This window comes from Ailuropoda melanoleuca, chromosome 4 (genome assembly GCF_002007445.2).
Source record: "Ailuropoda melanoleuca isolate Jingjing chromosome 4, ASM200744v2, whole genome shotgun sequence".
Lineage (NCBI taxonomy): Eukaryota > Metazoa > Chordata > Mammalia > Carnivora > Ursidae > Ailuropoda > Ailuropoda melanoleuca.
In genome coordinates, this window is record NC_048221.1 from 18,649,823 (window position 1) to 18,666,276 (window position 16,454).

At 59.6% G+C, this 16,454-nt stretch overlaps 1 protein-coding gene across 2 annotated transcripts; it reads left to right on the forward strand.

Annotated features, from left to right (window-relative positions):
* The first annotated feature begins 331 nt into the window (after positions 1–331).
* Positions 332–14,642, forward strand: SLC38A3 (solute carrier family 38 member 3). 2 transcript variants are annotated; one of them, XM_002920526.3, is made up of 16 exons: positions 332–413; positions 8,145–8,294; positions 8,389–8,470; positions 8,644–8,759; positions 9,328–9,401; positions 9,485–9,577; positions 9,679–9,760; positions 10,874–10,956; positions 11,048–11,106; positions 11,299–11,463; positions 11,545–11,624; positions 11,901–12,001; positions 12,236–12,360; positions 12,446–12,590; positions 13,518–13,621; positions 13,710–14,642. In XM_002920526.3, the coding sequence occupies exons 2-16, from the start codon at positions 8,194–8,196 to the stop codon at positions 13,812–13,814; spliced, it is 1,515 nt and encodes a 504-aa protein (XP_002920572.1). In that variant the 5' UTR covers positions 332–413; positions 8,145–8,193; the 3' UTR covers positions 13,815–14,642. The 2 variants fall into 2 exon arrangements, with proteins under 2 accessions (XP_002920572.1, XP_034514246.1); XM_034658355.1 differs by lacking the exons at positions 332–413; positions 8,389–8,470 and having other exon boundaries at positions 8,163–8,294.
* Positions 14,643–16,454: the final 1,812 nt, after the last annotated feature.

The following is a 16,454-nucleotide window of genomic DNA, read 5'->3' on the forward strand; positions in this document are numbered from 1 at the left end:
GTTCCCCCACTGAAAGCACCCTTCACCGAAGTTAAGCATTGCTCCGTTCTCTTCTGGCTTCAGGGGGGTGAGGGCAGAGCATTTCAGGGGTTAAGGGGGGCACTCAGAGAATCTACTCTGGACTGAAGCGTTCCTCCCACAGGACTCCCCTGAGCCCCTCTTGGAGCGGCTGCTCTCCTACCTAGGGGCTCTTTAGCGCTCGGGATGCCCCTTTGCTCCGGGCGGGCGGGGAGGCCCCCCGCCTCTCCCCAGACCAGCCCCTCCTCCCGCCCGCCGCCTGGGATTGGCGGGCCGGGGGCGGGCCAGGGGCGGGGCCGGGCGCCCTTCATCCCCAGCCGCTGCGCTCAGCCGGGAGCAGAGCCGACAGCGCCAGCCAGAGTGGAGCACCGTGCGTCCCCCACCCGCCGGGCCAGGTACCGCTGGGGGCGCCGAACCCAGCCCAGGGCACTGGGCGGGCAGAGCCCTACTGTGCACCCTCCCGTCCGTAGCCGGGCTCCGGGCAGCTCCCTTCGACCGCCCTGCCCCGGGCAGGCGCCCCAGCCTCCAGCAAGCCAGAACCCCGCGCTCTTTGGGCTCAGGTCCGGGGACCCGCCAGGCAGGACTCAGCCCCGAGCTGGAGCTGGTATCCCGGGAGAGGCACCTCGTCGCCTCGGGGCCTGTCGGCAGGGCAGGGAGGAACAGCAGGAGGTCGGCAGCACCCGGGGCTGGGGCCGCAGGACGCCTTGTCGGGGCTCGGGCAGTGCACGAGGGGCTTCTCGAGGCAGGACCCGCGGGGACTAGCTGGAGAGGGTCCCGGAGGGGAGCATAAGAGGGGCCGGGAGCGGCCCTGGAGCGCTGCCCCGACGGGCGCCTGACAGGCAAATCTGCCCGGCTGTCACGCTGGGAGTCCGGGTATATTTATCCCGGCCGCGTTGGGCAGGGGCTCGAGGGCAGATCGGGCCAGGCTGCCTGAGGGGCCGCGGGGCACATGTTGGTCCCAGAGCCCGTGCCATTTGCAGCCGGGCCAGCGGGCACGGCGGGCACAGGGAGCGTGTGGCTCTCCGGCCTGAGGGCGGGGCTCTGTGCGCTCTCCTTGCCGCCTCATTGCCCGGTGGGGGTGTGAGAGCTGGCGCCGCGCTCACGGGAGGAGGGAAAGGGCCTGGACTGGGTTTGCAGGAGCCCGCCCCCTCTCGATTAGCCCCTTGGATTGGCCACAGCGAATGCGTGCGTTTGTTTACACCCGGGGAGGGGAAGGCCAGGGGCGGGGCCTGTGGGAATCCGGCCTCTCCCCCACAGTGACCTGAGCCCTGAGCTCAGGTACAGGCTCTAGGACCAGTCTGAGAGTGACTAAGTCAAAGGTCCTTGCACCTTGCACCCTGGGGGACACCTCCACCCAGGCCCATCCTTCCTTCAGCCCGCCAGCCCTGTCCTTCCTTCCATGATGGCCTTGGGCCACGGTTCTGTCCCTGGAAGAAGCCTTTGGACCTTCCGCCCCTTCCTCTTCAGTACACAGTCTGGCATGAGAGCTCAATTCCTTCTAGAAAGGAAGAAAATTCCTCAGAATTTTTCAGTCTGGAGCATGGAGAGCTGGAGAAATCTAGGGACAGTCGGAGTTTGAGAGGGGGAGGTCTGCACAACCTTGGAAGTCTTCCTGCAGGAAGCACCAGAGGTGGGAGGAATCAGGGGTGGGTGAGGCCAGGCCTGGCACATCTCCAAGAGGGCCGGAATGACTGGAATCAGAAATGAGAATCTCTGACCCCTTGGGGTTGGGGACAGGGGGCCGGTTCTCTGGGGAGGAGGTGGGTGTATGTCTTAAAACTTCATTCTGCCTGGGCTCATCGAGCCCATGTCTTCACTGGCTTCTCAAACCATTCTTTCTTCGGTACTGGTTCTTATGGCCCACATTACTACACACCCCCACCCCCACCCCAGTCCGGGGCTCCAGGTGGCCAGACCATGACAGATTACTCCTGTCCTGGTGCCTGCTGCCCTGGCGAGTAGCCTTGGAGCCTTGGGCAAATTGAGAAACGGAGGCGCAGGACAGCCTGGGTGGTTCATGGTCTCTGGGTAGGGCCAGGGAAGGTTTTTGAGCTGAATCGAGTGTACCCTGAAAGTCCGGGCTGGGTGTGGAAACAGGTACTCATTCAGGGGGAAAGTGTGTTTTAGGGGAATGGTTGACTGCAAGGGAGGTATGGTTTTGATATCTGTGTGCGTATAAAGCTGCGGTGAGATGTGCAGCCTGTACTGTGGTAAGATAGGAGCCCTGCAGCCACATGGTCTACTGCAGACATGGCCAGGGGCCACTTAGAGCTGGGCTGAGATGGGCTGGGGGCTTGCCAAGGGCCTTGAACCCATTCTATTCACTTAACAACATGTACTGAGCACCTACCGTATGCTCTGCCCACCTTCAGTCTGGTGGGTGGACGGCTGGCCTTTGACTCTGGATAAGAAGACAGATGCGGCGGTGGTGGGGGGGCAGTCTAGAGGACCAGGCGGGGCTTCTAGGGGCCAAAGGGAAGGACCAGCTGCTGGGGCAGGAGGGGCTTTCCGGTCAGCGGCCTGGGGTGGCTTGGTTTTGAATTTCCGCTCTGCGGGCCACGTCCTGTACACAGCCTCTCAGCCGGCACGTCTGCACACGTGCATGGCTGCTGAGAATGGGGGTCACTTCAATTGACCGTCACCTCTGTGTATCTTTTCCATTGTGCGGGTAGACAGCGCTGGACTGGGGAGCGGTCTTTCCAGCCGGGAGTGGCCATGTGCCGGCTCATTCTCACCGTCTGGATGTCCCTGCACCTAGCTAATAGTGCCCATGTAGGGACCTTCAAATGCCGTGGCCTCCAGGGTTCTGCCTGGCCATCCCTGCGGTGACCACTGGGCCTGCTGTCCACTCACCCGGGCCTCTGGCTCCCTCTTCCCTTCTCATTCCTTCTTGGGTTCTCTCTGTCTTCCACTGGCTGTCTCCCTGTTTCCCTGCCTCTCTCTACTTGGCTATCTCTGGCTGGCTGGCCATCTCTGTCTCTCACCTCCCTGGTTGTCTCTCTCCCTCTCTCTGTCTCCCTCTGAATGTCTATCCACCCCTCTCTGTGTGCATTTTCCTGTTTGTGTACCTCTATAACCACCTGCATTTCTCTTTCTCCCTGTGCCTCTCTGTCTGTCTGTCTGGATCAGTACGCGTGGACACACGTACCACATGTATGTGCTTTCTGTCCTTTCTCTCTCCCTGTCTCTCTCTTCCCTCCCTCTGCCTCTCTGCTTCTGCCTGACATTGGATGGTGCCTCTCCTCCAGGCCGACCTTGCCTTTAGCCGCCCCCACTAGGGTCTCCAATGAGTCCTGAGCTGCCCCAGGCCCCTGCTCCAGCTTTTCTTGGGGCCAGAAGTCCGGCTGTCCAAATATTTGGCCGCCTCCAGGGGATTCCGGGTCAGGAGGGAGGAGGATGGGCTGGCTGGCTCGGGGTCTCCCCTGCCCCTGGGGGGGCCACAGGCATGTGATGTCCTGTCCTTTGCCTCAGCTGGGCCTTGGGCTGCACGTCCCTCTCAGCAGGCTGGCAATGGGGGAGGGGGCTGCTGCTGGCTCTGGCCCAGTCTTGAGCCAAGAGGTTCCAGCTGCAGCTCCCACTGGGGGAGCAAGGAGGGTCCGGGGCTGGGTGGGAGGGGAGGCCTAGGTGTCTTGGGTTAGGCCCAACTCTATGCATCTGTTGGGTGTCTAGAAAATGTACCCTGTCACAGGGAAGTCCAACTTCCGACCCCAGCTGGGCCCCTCAGATCCTCCTAGACACTTCCGGATGCCCAGAACACAGAAGCACCGACCCCAGACACCAGGGCCGGGAAGCTAGACTAGGAGGGGTTGGTGTTGCCGACACACCAAGGTTCTGGGCCATCTTCCTTTCTCTGGATATGCCCCCCTCCTTCACACCACCCGCCTCAGTACCCGCCCGGTGTCGACCAGGCACTGGCTACTTACCCAGTACTGTGGACAACGAAGGAGGAATAGATGGGGGACTGGGCCTACTGAGGTAAAAATCTGGAGTTGTGGGCCTGGAGGAGGGGCTAGTGGTGTGTAGGGCTCTAGCACTCTCGCATGTTCAGAACATGTCCTGCAAGTCCTATGTCTAGTCCTAAATCTAGTCCCCTGACAGCAGTCATCTCCCCACCAATCCCTGAGGCCATGCCTTGGGAATATATAATTCAGACCTGTCCCTTGAATCCAGTTTCTTTATTGACTGATAGCTCGTCCTACGACGGTCCTCTCCCTCTGAAGCCTGGAGCAGCGGGTGGGCAGATGGGTGCCGGGATAGGAGGGGCATCTTGTCTGCACTGAGGAGGGTGAATAAGGATGGCTGAGCTGGAACTGGGGGCAGCCCTCATCCCTGAGCCTCCGGGGATGACCACAATGGACCCGCAGGCCGGGCCAGCTGCCTCTCCCCTGAGATCTGGGCTCAGGTTAGGACTGCCCATGCACCAGAAACCTGAGGGCCATGGCAGCAAGCTCTATGGGGTCTGTGCCTCCATGAAGCGTAGGCGGCCACAGGGCTGAGGGAAAGACAGTGTGGATGCCTCCCTGTAGCTAGCCCGCTCCTGCAGACCCACTGATGTCCCTGAACGCTGGGGAAGAAAGCAGGGCTCATGTCCCTAGTGGCTCCAAGGACCTCGATTGTGGGACAGAGAGGTATGTGTCCCATAGCGGCTGATGCAAGCAGTGGCCTGGATTCCTGGGTCTCCAAATCTTTAATTAGCCAAACTCAACACCTGTCGAGGTGTGCCTGACAACTTCTCATCCTGTGATGCCGCGTGGGCGAGCGTTACCTGCTGCACTATCCCTGTGGCTCCCGCCCTCTCCTGGCCCTTATCTCCCAGCAGAGCAAACAGACCCCAGGGCAGTGGCCTAGGCCATCGATTTCCTGCCCAAGTCCATGCTGCACCCATGACAGATGCCATTCTGATGATCTGCCCAAGGTTGCAGTGATCTCTCCATCCTGGAGCCTGACCCCTCTCTGGGAGCCCATGGCATGGTCTGGGACAAAGGCCTTGGGGAGGCTCTTCACTCTGCCCCCAACTTTGCCAAACCTCATGGGACCCCTGGAGGACAGGAGGACACTGAGGTCCTGAGTCGAGAATACTCTGCTCATGGTTACGCCGGGAGACAGGGCCAGGCCAGGACTCAGACTCAGAATGCCCACTCTGGGCTTTCCCAACAGTGGGTCAGAATCGGCTGGCAGCTTGCTCGAGGCAGAGACTATTCTTGAGTCTACCCTGACTCCTTGATACAAAGGAACCTGCTAGGTGATAGGCCTGAGGGATGGGAGATGTCAGAAATGGGCTGCCAGGGGCACAGCGGTTAAGCGTCTGCCTTCGGCTCAGGGCGTTGATCCCAGCATTCTGGGATCGAGCCCCACATCAGGCTCTTCTGCCGTGAGCCTGCTTCTTCGTCTCCCACTCCCCCTGCTTGTGTTCCCTCTCTCGCTGGCTGTCTCTATCTCTGTAGAATAAATAAATAAAATCTTAAAAAAAAAAAAGAAAGAAAGAAATGGGCTGCCAGCCTCAGGGAATGGTTGGGGGCCACTCATCTCCACCTGGCTTCTCAGCCCTTAGCCCTGCCCTACACTGAAGTACAGACTCCTTGACCTGGATTTTCAGGCTTTGCTGGGTTTGACTATGGCCGTGGAAACTTCTTCAGCCTGCCTCATACTGTACCTTAGAGCCTTTGCCCATGCTGGGCCCTCTGCTTCAGGTACTCTTTCCTATTCCACAGTTTTGGGACTCCTCCTGAGATTTCAGAAATGGCTCCATCACCTCCTTCTCCAGGAAGTCTTCCTTGATGCCTCTGTCTCCCCTTTTTTGAGTCCCAGCACTATATGGCTCACATTTGGTTGCTATAGGAACCATAACACGGGGGATATGTTTGGGGATTTTGTCCCTTCCAGATTGGAAACCATTTAAGGAAGGATATTCCATGTCCTCTCTGGGATCTCAAGCCAGGCCAAGATCCAGCAGTGCCTGGTTGTAATAGATAGGCCGTGAAGGTCTAGGCCTAAGTCCTGCTGGGGGGATGGGGAACCTGGAGACAGGAACTCGGGCACTTTGGCCATGACCATGCCATGGGCTGTGGTCTTCCTGGAGGTCGTGCCTGGCTGCTAGGGAAGGATATTAAGGCAGAGAAGGGTGCTTTGTCCAAGCTGCCAGCTCAGTACACTCTGAGGGCCTGTCCCAGCCTGCCCAGAGTGGGAGGCCCGAAAAGGCAATCCAAGCTGAGAGCCAGGGGGCACTCTGGAGTGACTCTGGAGATAAGGGGCTGGCATCTCCACACCCAACTGGGACCCTTGGAGAGGTGCTGATGGTGAGGCTTAGGGCAGGGGCATAAGACTGGCTGCCTTCGGGGGCTCTCGTCCAGGGGAGGAAAGAGCACAAGAGGAGATGGTCACATTGTCATGGTCCTGAGTGGGCAGGGCTGGAGGTGAGATGGATTCAGATGCCAGCATCAGTAAAAGGAGAGGCAGGTTGCGGGAGTCCAAGGGTGCCCAGTGTGGGTCCCCTGGACCGAGGTGCCTGAGATCCGAACTTTGGCCTGGGCCACCTAGGGCAATGGTGGGCTGGTCCTCTGGTCAGCTCTTTGTGGCTGCTGCCTCCAGGGCACTGGGTCCTGAGGCCTGAACCCAGCTTCCTGTCCCCACGCATAGCCCCGAGGGCTAAGACCCCTGGTGTTCTGGGTTCTAAGCACACCTGATACCATCAGGATCCAGAGGGGGGACAGGGCATTCAGGGCAGGATCCAGAGTTCCCAAGCAGAGAGGGTGCCATGGCATCAAGACGAGGCTCTGGTAGGGGCGCCTGACTGGCTCAGTCAGTAGAGCACGCGACCCTTGATCTTGGGGTTGTAAGTTTGAGCCCCACGTTGGGTGTAGCAATTACTTAAAAATAAAGCCTTAAAAAAAAAAAGCAAACAAACAAAAAAAAAAACCTAGGTTCTGGTGGACCTGCACAGCAGTACTGCCCCCTCCTTGGTCTCCACCAGGTCTTAGCTCTCCTACTGGCCTATCTGGCCTTCAGGACGCCCTTACAGATCCTGCGGCACCGTGCCCAGGTACCTTCTGAGCATGGGTAGGTGGCTCCCAGCCCCAGCGATGGGAGAGGGGCCACTGGGGCGGGGTGGGGGGCAAGGAGGGGAGCTGGCTGCTTAGAGACCCAGCAGAGCCGTGTCCTGAGGGCAGGGAAGGGAGGCCTGATCCATTGGCCCAGGCCCCTCTACAGCTGCCTCAGGCCCTGAGTTTCTGGCCTGGGGTTCCAGGAAATGGGAAATCTGCTCAAACGGTCCACCCACTCCTCAGGGGTGGGGGTATTCCCTAGCAGGGGAGGAGAAGCTTGAAGGAGGACGTGGCCCTAAGGCCAGGGCTGTGTGGAGGTTCACGCCTGTGTGGCCCAGAGAACTCAGCCCTGGGACATTCATTTCCTGGAAGGCCCCCTGAGGGCCCTTCGAGGCCAGGCGGGCAGGGCCCAGGTGTCCAGCCACCCAGCACTGCCTCAGGCCTCCTGGCTCCGGGGGGGTAGCCTTTGCGCCTGCCGTTCCCAGCGCCAGCTCTCAGACCACAGAAGGCCCTTTGTTCTGGCTGCCAGCAGTGCCCGCCGGGCGGCTGGGAACAGGGCCCACAGCCCTCACCCTCTCCCGAGGCCTCCAGCCGTCGGGCAGTGCCATTCTAGGTTGGCTAGGAGGCCCCTGGCACACAGGGCCGGCACAGGAAACCGTCTCCCGGTATTAATGTCAGGCAGGGGGTGTCGGTCCGGGGCCCAGCCCCAGTGTGGGGTCTGGCTGCCTGGGACTCAGCAGCCTAGGGACCAGGCACCACGGGGCTCTGAACTCAGGCACTCAGCTGATCCTCACTGCACAGATGGAGAAACGGAGGCCCCCACGGGCTTGCAGGGGCTGATATGTTGGGAGGGTGGGGAGTGCTATGTACTGGCCAAGGTGCCCCCTCAGTATGTTCTGGAGAACTCGGGTATCTGAGCCCTACTCCCCCAAAAGCAGGGCCCAGGGAGGCAACGGGCACAGTCCTGTATGCATGTAAGTCCTGAGCGACCTTCTGGGAGGTGTGATACGGCTATAGCCTTCCAGGGGAAGGCTGGGCCCTGGGTCCCGGGAACGGGGCTAACCAGAGCAACCCATTACTCTGCAGACTTCTGTGTTGGTGTGAGAGCTAGTGCTCCTGGCGGTGGCCCCTGACCATGGAGGCCCCTCTGCAGACGGAAATGGTGGAGCTGGTGCCCAACGGCAAACACTCGGAGGGGCTACTCCCCATCACCACCCCCACGGCAGGCAACCAGAGGTGAGCAGAGACCCAGTCATGGCGCAGGGCAGGGCAGGGCAGGGTGCAGAGCAAGGGCTGGAGGTGAGCTGCCTGCTCTGGCCTGTGCCTGCAGGGTCGAGGGCCCCAGACGGAGCTGTGTTGAGGGCGAGGGCTTCCTACAGAAAAGCCCCAGCAAGGAGCCGCACTTCACTGACGTGAGCCGGGGCAGCAGTGGGGGGCTTGGGACACCGCCGGGAGCTTGCGTGCAGTAATGAAGTGCTCTGGGACAGCAATGGGAGGCTAAGGGACAGTGAGGGGAAATGCTGGGAGGCCCTCCATGCTTTGCTGACCACCCCCCCCACCTCCCATCTCACGCCGGTGCCTGCAGTTCGAGGGGAAGACCTCATTTGGGATGTCAGTGTTCAACCTCAGCAACGCCATCATGGGCAGCGGCATCCTGGGTCTCGCCTATGCCATGGCCAACACGGGCATCATCCTTTTCCTGTAAGTCCCCTCGGCGAACCCTCTAGAGACAGAAGTCCTAAACATGCCACCAGCCGTGACCTCCCAGGACCTGCCAGTTTCCCGTCCCAAGACCCAGGCTGCAGTGGGTGGACTTAACCCAAACCACAGCAAAAAAAACCCCACCATGGCCAGACAAGTATCCCTCATTTCCCAGCAGACCTGCTGAGATGATAACACAGGGCAGGCGTAACAGACCCGAGATCTATCCTTCTACCACCTTTACACGTGATGAATGAACCCCCGTGGCCAGGCCTTGTGCGGGCACACGTGTCCTTTACCCGGGAGCTCTGCCCTACAGCCCAAATGGAAAACATGTTTGTTCCAAGAACGCAAAGAGGTGGTGCTCAGAGGCCCCTTCTGGGGCATGGCTCACCCTGGGTCCCACTGGGTGGTGTTCACCCCTGCTGGGGCCTGTTGAACTTGTATCCACACCTGTTGGGGGTTCAGAGACCTGGGTCACAGACCTACGCACCCAGCCTTCCCAGAGCTCCATGCCCCTGCCAGCCAGGGAAGCCCCAGGTGGCTTCCTTTCATCCATCTTCCTCAGGTTCCTGCTGACGGCCGTCGCCCTGCTCTCCAGCTACTCCATCCACCTGCTACTCAAGTCCTCAGGGATCGTGGGTGAGCCGCCAACCCAACCTGGATCAAGGGAGGGCTGGGCTGGGGAGACCACTCCTGACGGCTCTGACTCCTCGTACCCGCAGGCATCCGTGCCTATGAGCAGCTGGGCTACCGTGCCTTTGGGACCCCAGGGAAACTGGCGGCGGCCCTGGCCATCACGCTGCAGAATATTGGAGGTGAGCCTGGCAGGCAGACACAGGCAGGCGGTGGGCAGGTGGGCTATCCGAAGGCTAGCTGCTTTGGCTGACCCCAGCGCCTGCCCCCCCTCTCCCCTCAGCCATGTCCAGCTACCTGTACATCATCAAGTCTGAGCTGCCCCTTGTCATACAGACCTTCCTGAACCTGGAGGAGCAAACCTCGTGAGCCCCAGGGTGGGGCGGGGCTGGGTGAGGGCGGGAGGCCTTAGTCTGCCCTTCCATGTGCACTGCTGGTCCCGGGAACCCAGGCTGGGCTAGTGGGAGAGGCGAGACAGTGCTGGCAAGCGGCTGCTGGAAGGGCAGAGAGCTCCCAGTAGAGCTAACATTCAGTTGACAGTCGTTTAGGGAACACCTCGGGGAATCCCCCAGGTGGGCCATTTGGGGTAAGGGGTGGGGTGAGGCCGAGATTGCTGGACCCCACCGGGGCCTGGACCCAGCCTGTGAGCACGGGAGGGCCTGAGAGCCTTGGGCTTAGCTCTAAGCACCTGCTATTCCTGACCATGGCTTGGGAGTTAACCCCCCCCAACCAAGAAATTAAGCCCATGGTGTCCCAGTTGCCCATCATCAGTTTAGCCGGCACTAATGGCATCAGCCATGTTTTGTGGGTGGAGACAGAGAAGACAGCCAGGCCCTGCCCCACACAGCCCAGGCAAGCAGAGGGCTTTGAAGTTGAGAGCAGCTCTGGGGGCCCCCCCCCCCCCCGCCGCCCCGCCGCCAGGTCCTGGAGGCCTTTCCCAGGGAGTTGGACTTTAGGCTTCCGTGGGAAGGAGGGTCTCATTCTGTATGACTTCAGTTCTCTGTGCCCCCTGTCCCTTGGTGGTGGGGAGGTGCAGGATGATACAGGTTACAGACGTCAGGAGGGACCACAAGGGGCACCGGATGCTGGCAAGTCCCTGAGACCCCCATGGAAAATGTCCCACCCCCCAGAGCCAGGTTCTTTCATACCACCACCCCCCCGCTTCCCTGGGCCCCTGGGGGCCACTCCCTGGGGAATCTGGACCCAGACCTGTGTGTCCTGAGAAAAGCAAAAGCAGTGACTATACCTGTAATGGCCAGGAGCCGAGCAGGGGCCGAGCACCCTAGTCCTCACCTCGCCCAGGAGGGCGCTGAGAGAACATCCATCTTGCATATGACAAAAAGGAGACTCCGAGCTCCGAACAAGTATTTGTCAGAGGTCACTCAGTAGCACTACAGGTGGCACCAACTAGGTATGGAGGCAGGCGCCCCCCCAGGACCAAGCAGACTGATGTTGGCTCCCTGCTCCTGTCTCTGCAGGGACTGGTACATCAACGGGAACTACCTGGTGATCCTGGTTTCTGTCACCGTTATTCTGCCTCTGGCACTGATGCGGCAGCTTGGTGGGTGCGGCAAGGCCAGGGCCTTGGAGGGCGATGTTGGAGGGGTGCCTGGGAGGGGACCCCAGTCTCACAGCCCCTCCCCACTTTGCAGGCTACCTGGGTTACTCCAGCGGCTTCTCTCTCAGCTGCATGGTGTTCTTCCTAATCGCGGTGAGTCACCCTCCACGCTGGAGGGGAGGGCAGGTCTGGGGGGGGGGCTCCTCTGTCAGGCGGAGGGGGCAGGCCTGTATGGGAAGCCTGGGTCAGAAGGCATTTCCTTCCGGCCTGATCTAGAGGTGGCTTCCTCGTGACTCCCGGGCAGATCTATCCTGGCCCTGATCTTCTTATCTTCCCTCAACCCAGGTCATCTACAAAAAGTTCCACGTGCCCTGCCCATTGCCCCTCAGCTTCGCCAACATCACGGGCAACTTCAGCCTCGTGGAGGTCCCCAAGGAGGAGGCACAGCTGCAGGTTGAGACAGAGGCCGCGGCCCTCTGCACCCCGAGCTACTTCACTCTCAACTCACAGGTGCCGACAGGCCAGGATGGGGGCGGTGGGCCCCGTGGGAGTAGGGGGGGCTGCCCTGACATGGTCCCCGTGTCTCCCCAGACCGCATACACCATCCCCATCATGGCCTTCGCCTTCGTCTGCCATCCCGAGGTGCTGCCCATCTACACAGAGCTCAAGGAGTGGGTATCTGTGGTTGAGAGGGGGGCAGGCACCTTAAGCTGGTTTTGGGAGAAGCAATGTGGTCCTGACAGGACAGGGTGGGGGGTGGGGAGTGACAGGCGCTAAGTCACTTAATCAAAGATCTCCGTGGCTGCCCTGAGGAGTGACTGGGGGCAAGAAGGAGACTTCCCCAGCTGCCAAATGGTGAGGGTGTGGTGGCAGAGAGACCCCAGGGCACACGGGGATCTCCGGTGTGGCCCAGCTTGGCACCAGTCCCCTCCCCTGCTTCGCCGTAGTCCCTCCAAGAGGAAGATGCAGCACATCTCCAACCTGTCCATCTCCGTCATGTATGGCATGTACTTCCTGGCTGCCCTCTTCGGCTACCTCACCTTCTACGGTATGGCTGGACCGCTGGGGCAGAGGCAGAGGACAGTCTGGGGGGCACGGGGCTGGCCTGCGGCTGTGGCAGTCTGCATACTGTAGGCACTAAGTAGGTGTGTGATGCCTAACTGTGCCCTGCAGCTGTGGAGGTGAGTCTGCTGCCACTCCCCACAGCATCAGGGTCAACCCAGGCTCAGAGCCCACACCCCTCCCCGGGCCACCTGCTGACCCCCCTCCCTGCCTGCCACAGACGGGGTGGAGTCCGAGCTCCTGCACACCTACAGCAAGGTGGACCCATTTGACGTGCTGATACTCTGCGTGCGTGTGGCCGTGCTGACGGCAGTCACACTCACGGTGCCAATCGTTCTGTTTCCGGTGAGCCAGTGGGGGAGGTGGGCCAATGCGGGGTGGGACTGAGGGAGCTGATAGATTGGTGACTCTTCCCACCCCCACCCCCCAGGTGCGCCGTGCCATCCAGCAGATGCTGTTTAAGAACCAGGAGTTCAGCTGGCTGCGGCACACGCTCATTGCCATCGGCCTGCTCACTTGTATTAACCTGTTGGTTATCTTCGCTCCCAACATCCTGGGCATCTTCGGGGTCATCGGTGAGGGTCTGGCCCAGCTGTGCATACAGACAGGGCACAGGCCCAGAGAATTTCCTATCTGCAAATCCTGGCAGATTCCTGAGATCATACTCTACATTTAAGTGATGGCTACTGGCCATGTGCACAGCTTCGCTTCCTGTCTGAGATTTTGTCCTTAAGGCTATTCTAATCCCGTTTGAGGACTCAAAACCGGAGACAGTTCCCCTTGCGGGGGGACGGGGTGGAGCCCAGGTGCCAGGGACCTCCACAAAGGATCTCACTGGGTCTTGTCCCCATTTCACATATGAGGAAATTAAAGTCCATAGTGATTAGGGGGGTAGCAGAGCCATACAGCTGGTAAGTGGGGGGCCTTGATTTAGCTCTGGGATCATGGGACTATAGGTTTGGTGCTCTGTCCACTGTTCCATCCCAGTTGGGGCTCTGAGCTAGAAGATCAGACAATTCTGAGATATCTTTGGGGTGACCCAACTCAGGAGACTCACTCTCCAACCCAAGTCTGCAGGGACCAACACACAGGCATGGGGGCCAAGTGTCATGGATATCATAGGCAGGACTGTAGGTTTTATATATCTGAAATCTGACTCAAAATCATTAAAGCAGAAAGGAATGTATTGGCTCAAAGAGTGAAAAAGCCTTCAGGAATAGCTGTATCGAGGAACCCAATATCTTCAGGGCTTTGTCTCTATCTCTTGGCTTGCCTTTTCTCTTTACTAGCTTGGTTCACTGACAGATTCTTCTACTGCCGACAGCACTAGCTTTCCATCCGGGTAGACAGAGAACAAGGGGAGGGACTGGCGGGCTCTCCAGAATCAGGCAGAGCTCTCCAGTGGAGTGTCCAGATGAGACTGCCAACAGGAATGTTCGATCTCACTGAAGGGTCCACCCCCGGACCTAAGCCCATATGTGGACATGCCTCGTTCTTTGCAGGTGCCACATCTGCCCCATGCCTCATCTTCATCTTCCCTGCCATCTTCTACTTCCGCATCATACCCACCGAGAGGGAGCCTGCAAAGTCTACCCCCAAAATCTTGGTGCGAGGGTCCTGGAGGTTGGTGGCCTGGTGTGGGGCTGAGGGGGCTGCCCTGCCTGCACACCTGACCCTGACTCCTGACCCCGCAGGCCCTTTGTTTCGCTGTGCTGGGCCTCTTGCTGATGACCATGAGCTTAAGCTTCATCATCATTGACTGGGTGTCGGGCGCCGGCCAGCATGGAGGAAGCCACTAGGAGGAGACACCCATCCTGTTCTGTCTACTCGTCCGAGTACCCCTGCCCAGAGTCTTCAGCCCCTGCTCCCATCCAGCCAAGGGGGAAGAGAAAGACGTGGTTAACACTGTGACATCTGGCCCTGCTTCACGTCTCTCTGTGGAAGGTTTTTGTTAGAGCCAGGACCGAGGCCCTTGGGCCACTACTTTGCTGGGCCCCAGGGCTACAGGGGCTTCCCGGTCTGCGAGCAGGGTGGGGCTGTACCTTTGCTCCCTCCCCTTGCCTCAGATCCCACCCAAGCCTCTGTTCTCCTTGCACAGATGCATACACCAAGGCCCAGCAGCTGCCCCCTGAGGGCACACGGCCTGTAGGGCCCACAGAGCTGAAACCCAGGCCTGCAGTCATCTCCCCGCCTTGCTACCGGGCCGGGGTCTGCACCCTGGGGTCTCATCTTCCTCTGCTCACTTGCCTTTTCTCAATTCTGTCCCTGAGGCCCCTTTCAGGAACTTGGACTCAGGCCCTTGGATACTCTTGTCTCCTTTTCCCGTCCCTGCCACCAGAAGCCGGTCACCCCCCTCCCATACCTGGAGCCAGCAGGTTCTTTTGAGTGTGAGGCTGGTGTGGGTACCCCCAAGGGACTCCTACCCTGTCCTTTCACCAGTCCTGGGGAGGCTGGGACTCCCCCCACCCCAAGCCTGGGCCATAGCTCACATTCCACTTCTGGGAGAAGAAAGAGGCTGGGGCCTGGAGTGTCTCTGCCCCTGGGAGCCAAAGACCCCAGGGGCCAGTCTGGGGCAGGAGTGAAGAGGTGGTGGCCCCCCTTTTATAAATATTATACATAAGACCAGCTATGTTGTGTATTCTTAATCCCCATGGACCCTGTGCTGGAAAGTGGGTAGACATCGGGACATGGATGGTAATGGGAGCCCCTCCTGCCTCCTTCCCTGAGATGAGGGTGGGGACAGACCCCCTTCCTCCCAAACCAGCCAGTGGCATGCCCAGACTCAGCTCTGGATCTGGGCCAGGCTCAGCACAGACCTGCTTTCTCACGGGGTGAGGTGGGGAGGAATTAATGAGGCCCCAGGAAATGGGACAGAGAGAGGCCTCCGGAAGGAGGCAACGTGAGGTGCATCCCCAGCAGCTCCAGGGAGGGTCTGAGCCCGGAGCAGCCGAACCCTGCGGAAGCCCTGCCGAAGGGCCCCCTGCCCTCCCTGGCTGCCATGTCAACCCTCTGTCAATGCCTTGAGTCCGGGAACAAAAGTCCAGGAATCCTGTGACCCATCAGGCTGATCTATTAACAGTAAAACCCACTGTGAATAAGGGTGGGTTAGTGAGTTCCTGTATTTGGGGCCCTGGGTTTTGAGTAGAGGGTCCAAAGCGGGGCAGGGCTAGTCTAAGGATACGGGGTAGCCCAGGTGCCTTGGCCCCCGATGGGACTGGGAGGCTGCCCATTGCCTGGGGCAGGTCTAAACCAGCTGGTACCCAGCAAGATGGAGCTGCCCAGGCCTTGGCACCAAACCCTCATTAGGAGAGACCCTGCACCCGGCTATGGCTACGCTGCTGGGGAAAGGGCAGCAGGAAAAATCCGGTTTGAACTGGCAAGGCAGCTGCCAGCTTGGGAAACCCCTGAAGAAAGAATTTCCTCAAGCTGGTGGCTGCTAGGCCCATGGCAGTGCCAGCTGACCAGAGGGGGGCTTCCTGAATCTAGTTCCCTTTAGCCCCAGGCGCCTGACTCCAGTCTGGGGACTTACCCAGGAGCCCTGCAGCCCCAGAAAAGAGCTGGACACTGGCCTAGAGGTGGCTGCAGCCCAGAGTGTCCTGGTGTAAGGGCTGCCCTCTGGGGGTCTCTGGCTTCCTCCTCATCAGATTAGGTCATAGCTCCGCATGGAACCTTTGGCTCCTAGAGTGGGAGGCAAGGAAGGACAGGGTCCATCCTGCAGACAGACCCTGGGGGTCTTTTCTCATACTCCATCTGTCCGAGGAAGGCTACAGGTCAGAGCAGCAGCAGGACTGCCTGTATTCCCTTAAAACCCCAGGCCTGGCTTTAGGCCTCTCAGACCAAAGGGGATGTGATGAGAGTAGCTCCACCTGCTCTCTCTCTCTCTCTCTCACACACACACACACACACACACACACACACACACACACACACACACAGCTCTGGCTCCCCAGAGGCCTTCTCTGCCTGCCCAGCAAGGTCTCCTCCAGCCTGGCCAGTGAGCAGCATTCTCCAGGGGGAGGGGACAGGTGATGTGGCCATTGGACTATATCTAAAAGCCAAGTGCCCACATGGCTGCTTAAAAACGAATACCCCTTGTCCCTGGCTGTCAAGGTCCAGCCGCTCAGGGGCACCTGGGCGGCTCAGTCGGTTAAGGGTCCAACTCTTGATTTCAGCTCAGGTCATGATCTCAGGGTGGTGGTATCGAGCTCTGAGTCAGGCTCTGCCCTGGGCAAGGAGCCTACATGGGATTCCCTCTCTCCCTCTCCCTCTGCCCCTCCCTCCTTCCCTCCCCCAACTTAAGCTCTCTTTCTCTCTTCCTAAAAAAGAAAAAAGTCCAGCCACTCACCCTCCATAAGGATGGGTCTGCAGGCCCTTGGTCATACTTCAGCATTTTTGTATGTTTTGAAGAATTTCCTAGGTCTTCTTTCTCTTCTTTTTTG

Excerpts from the sequence above, each read along its gene's own strand:
- SLC38A3 (XM_002920526.3), top strand. The coding sequence starts at position 8,194 with ATGGAGGCCCCTCTGCAGACGGAAATGGTGGAGCTGGTGCCCAACGGC. Across the intron at positions 12,002-12,235 it reads CGGCTACCTCACCTTCTACG|ACGGGGTGGAGTCCGAGCTC; the intron begins GTATGGCTGGAC and ends TGCCTGCCACAG. Across the intron at positions 12,361-12,445 it reads TGCCAATCGTTCTGTTTCCG|GTGCGCCGTGCCATCCAGCA; the intron begins GTGAGCCAGTGG and ends CCCACCCCCCAG.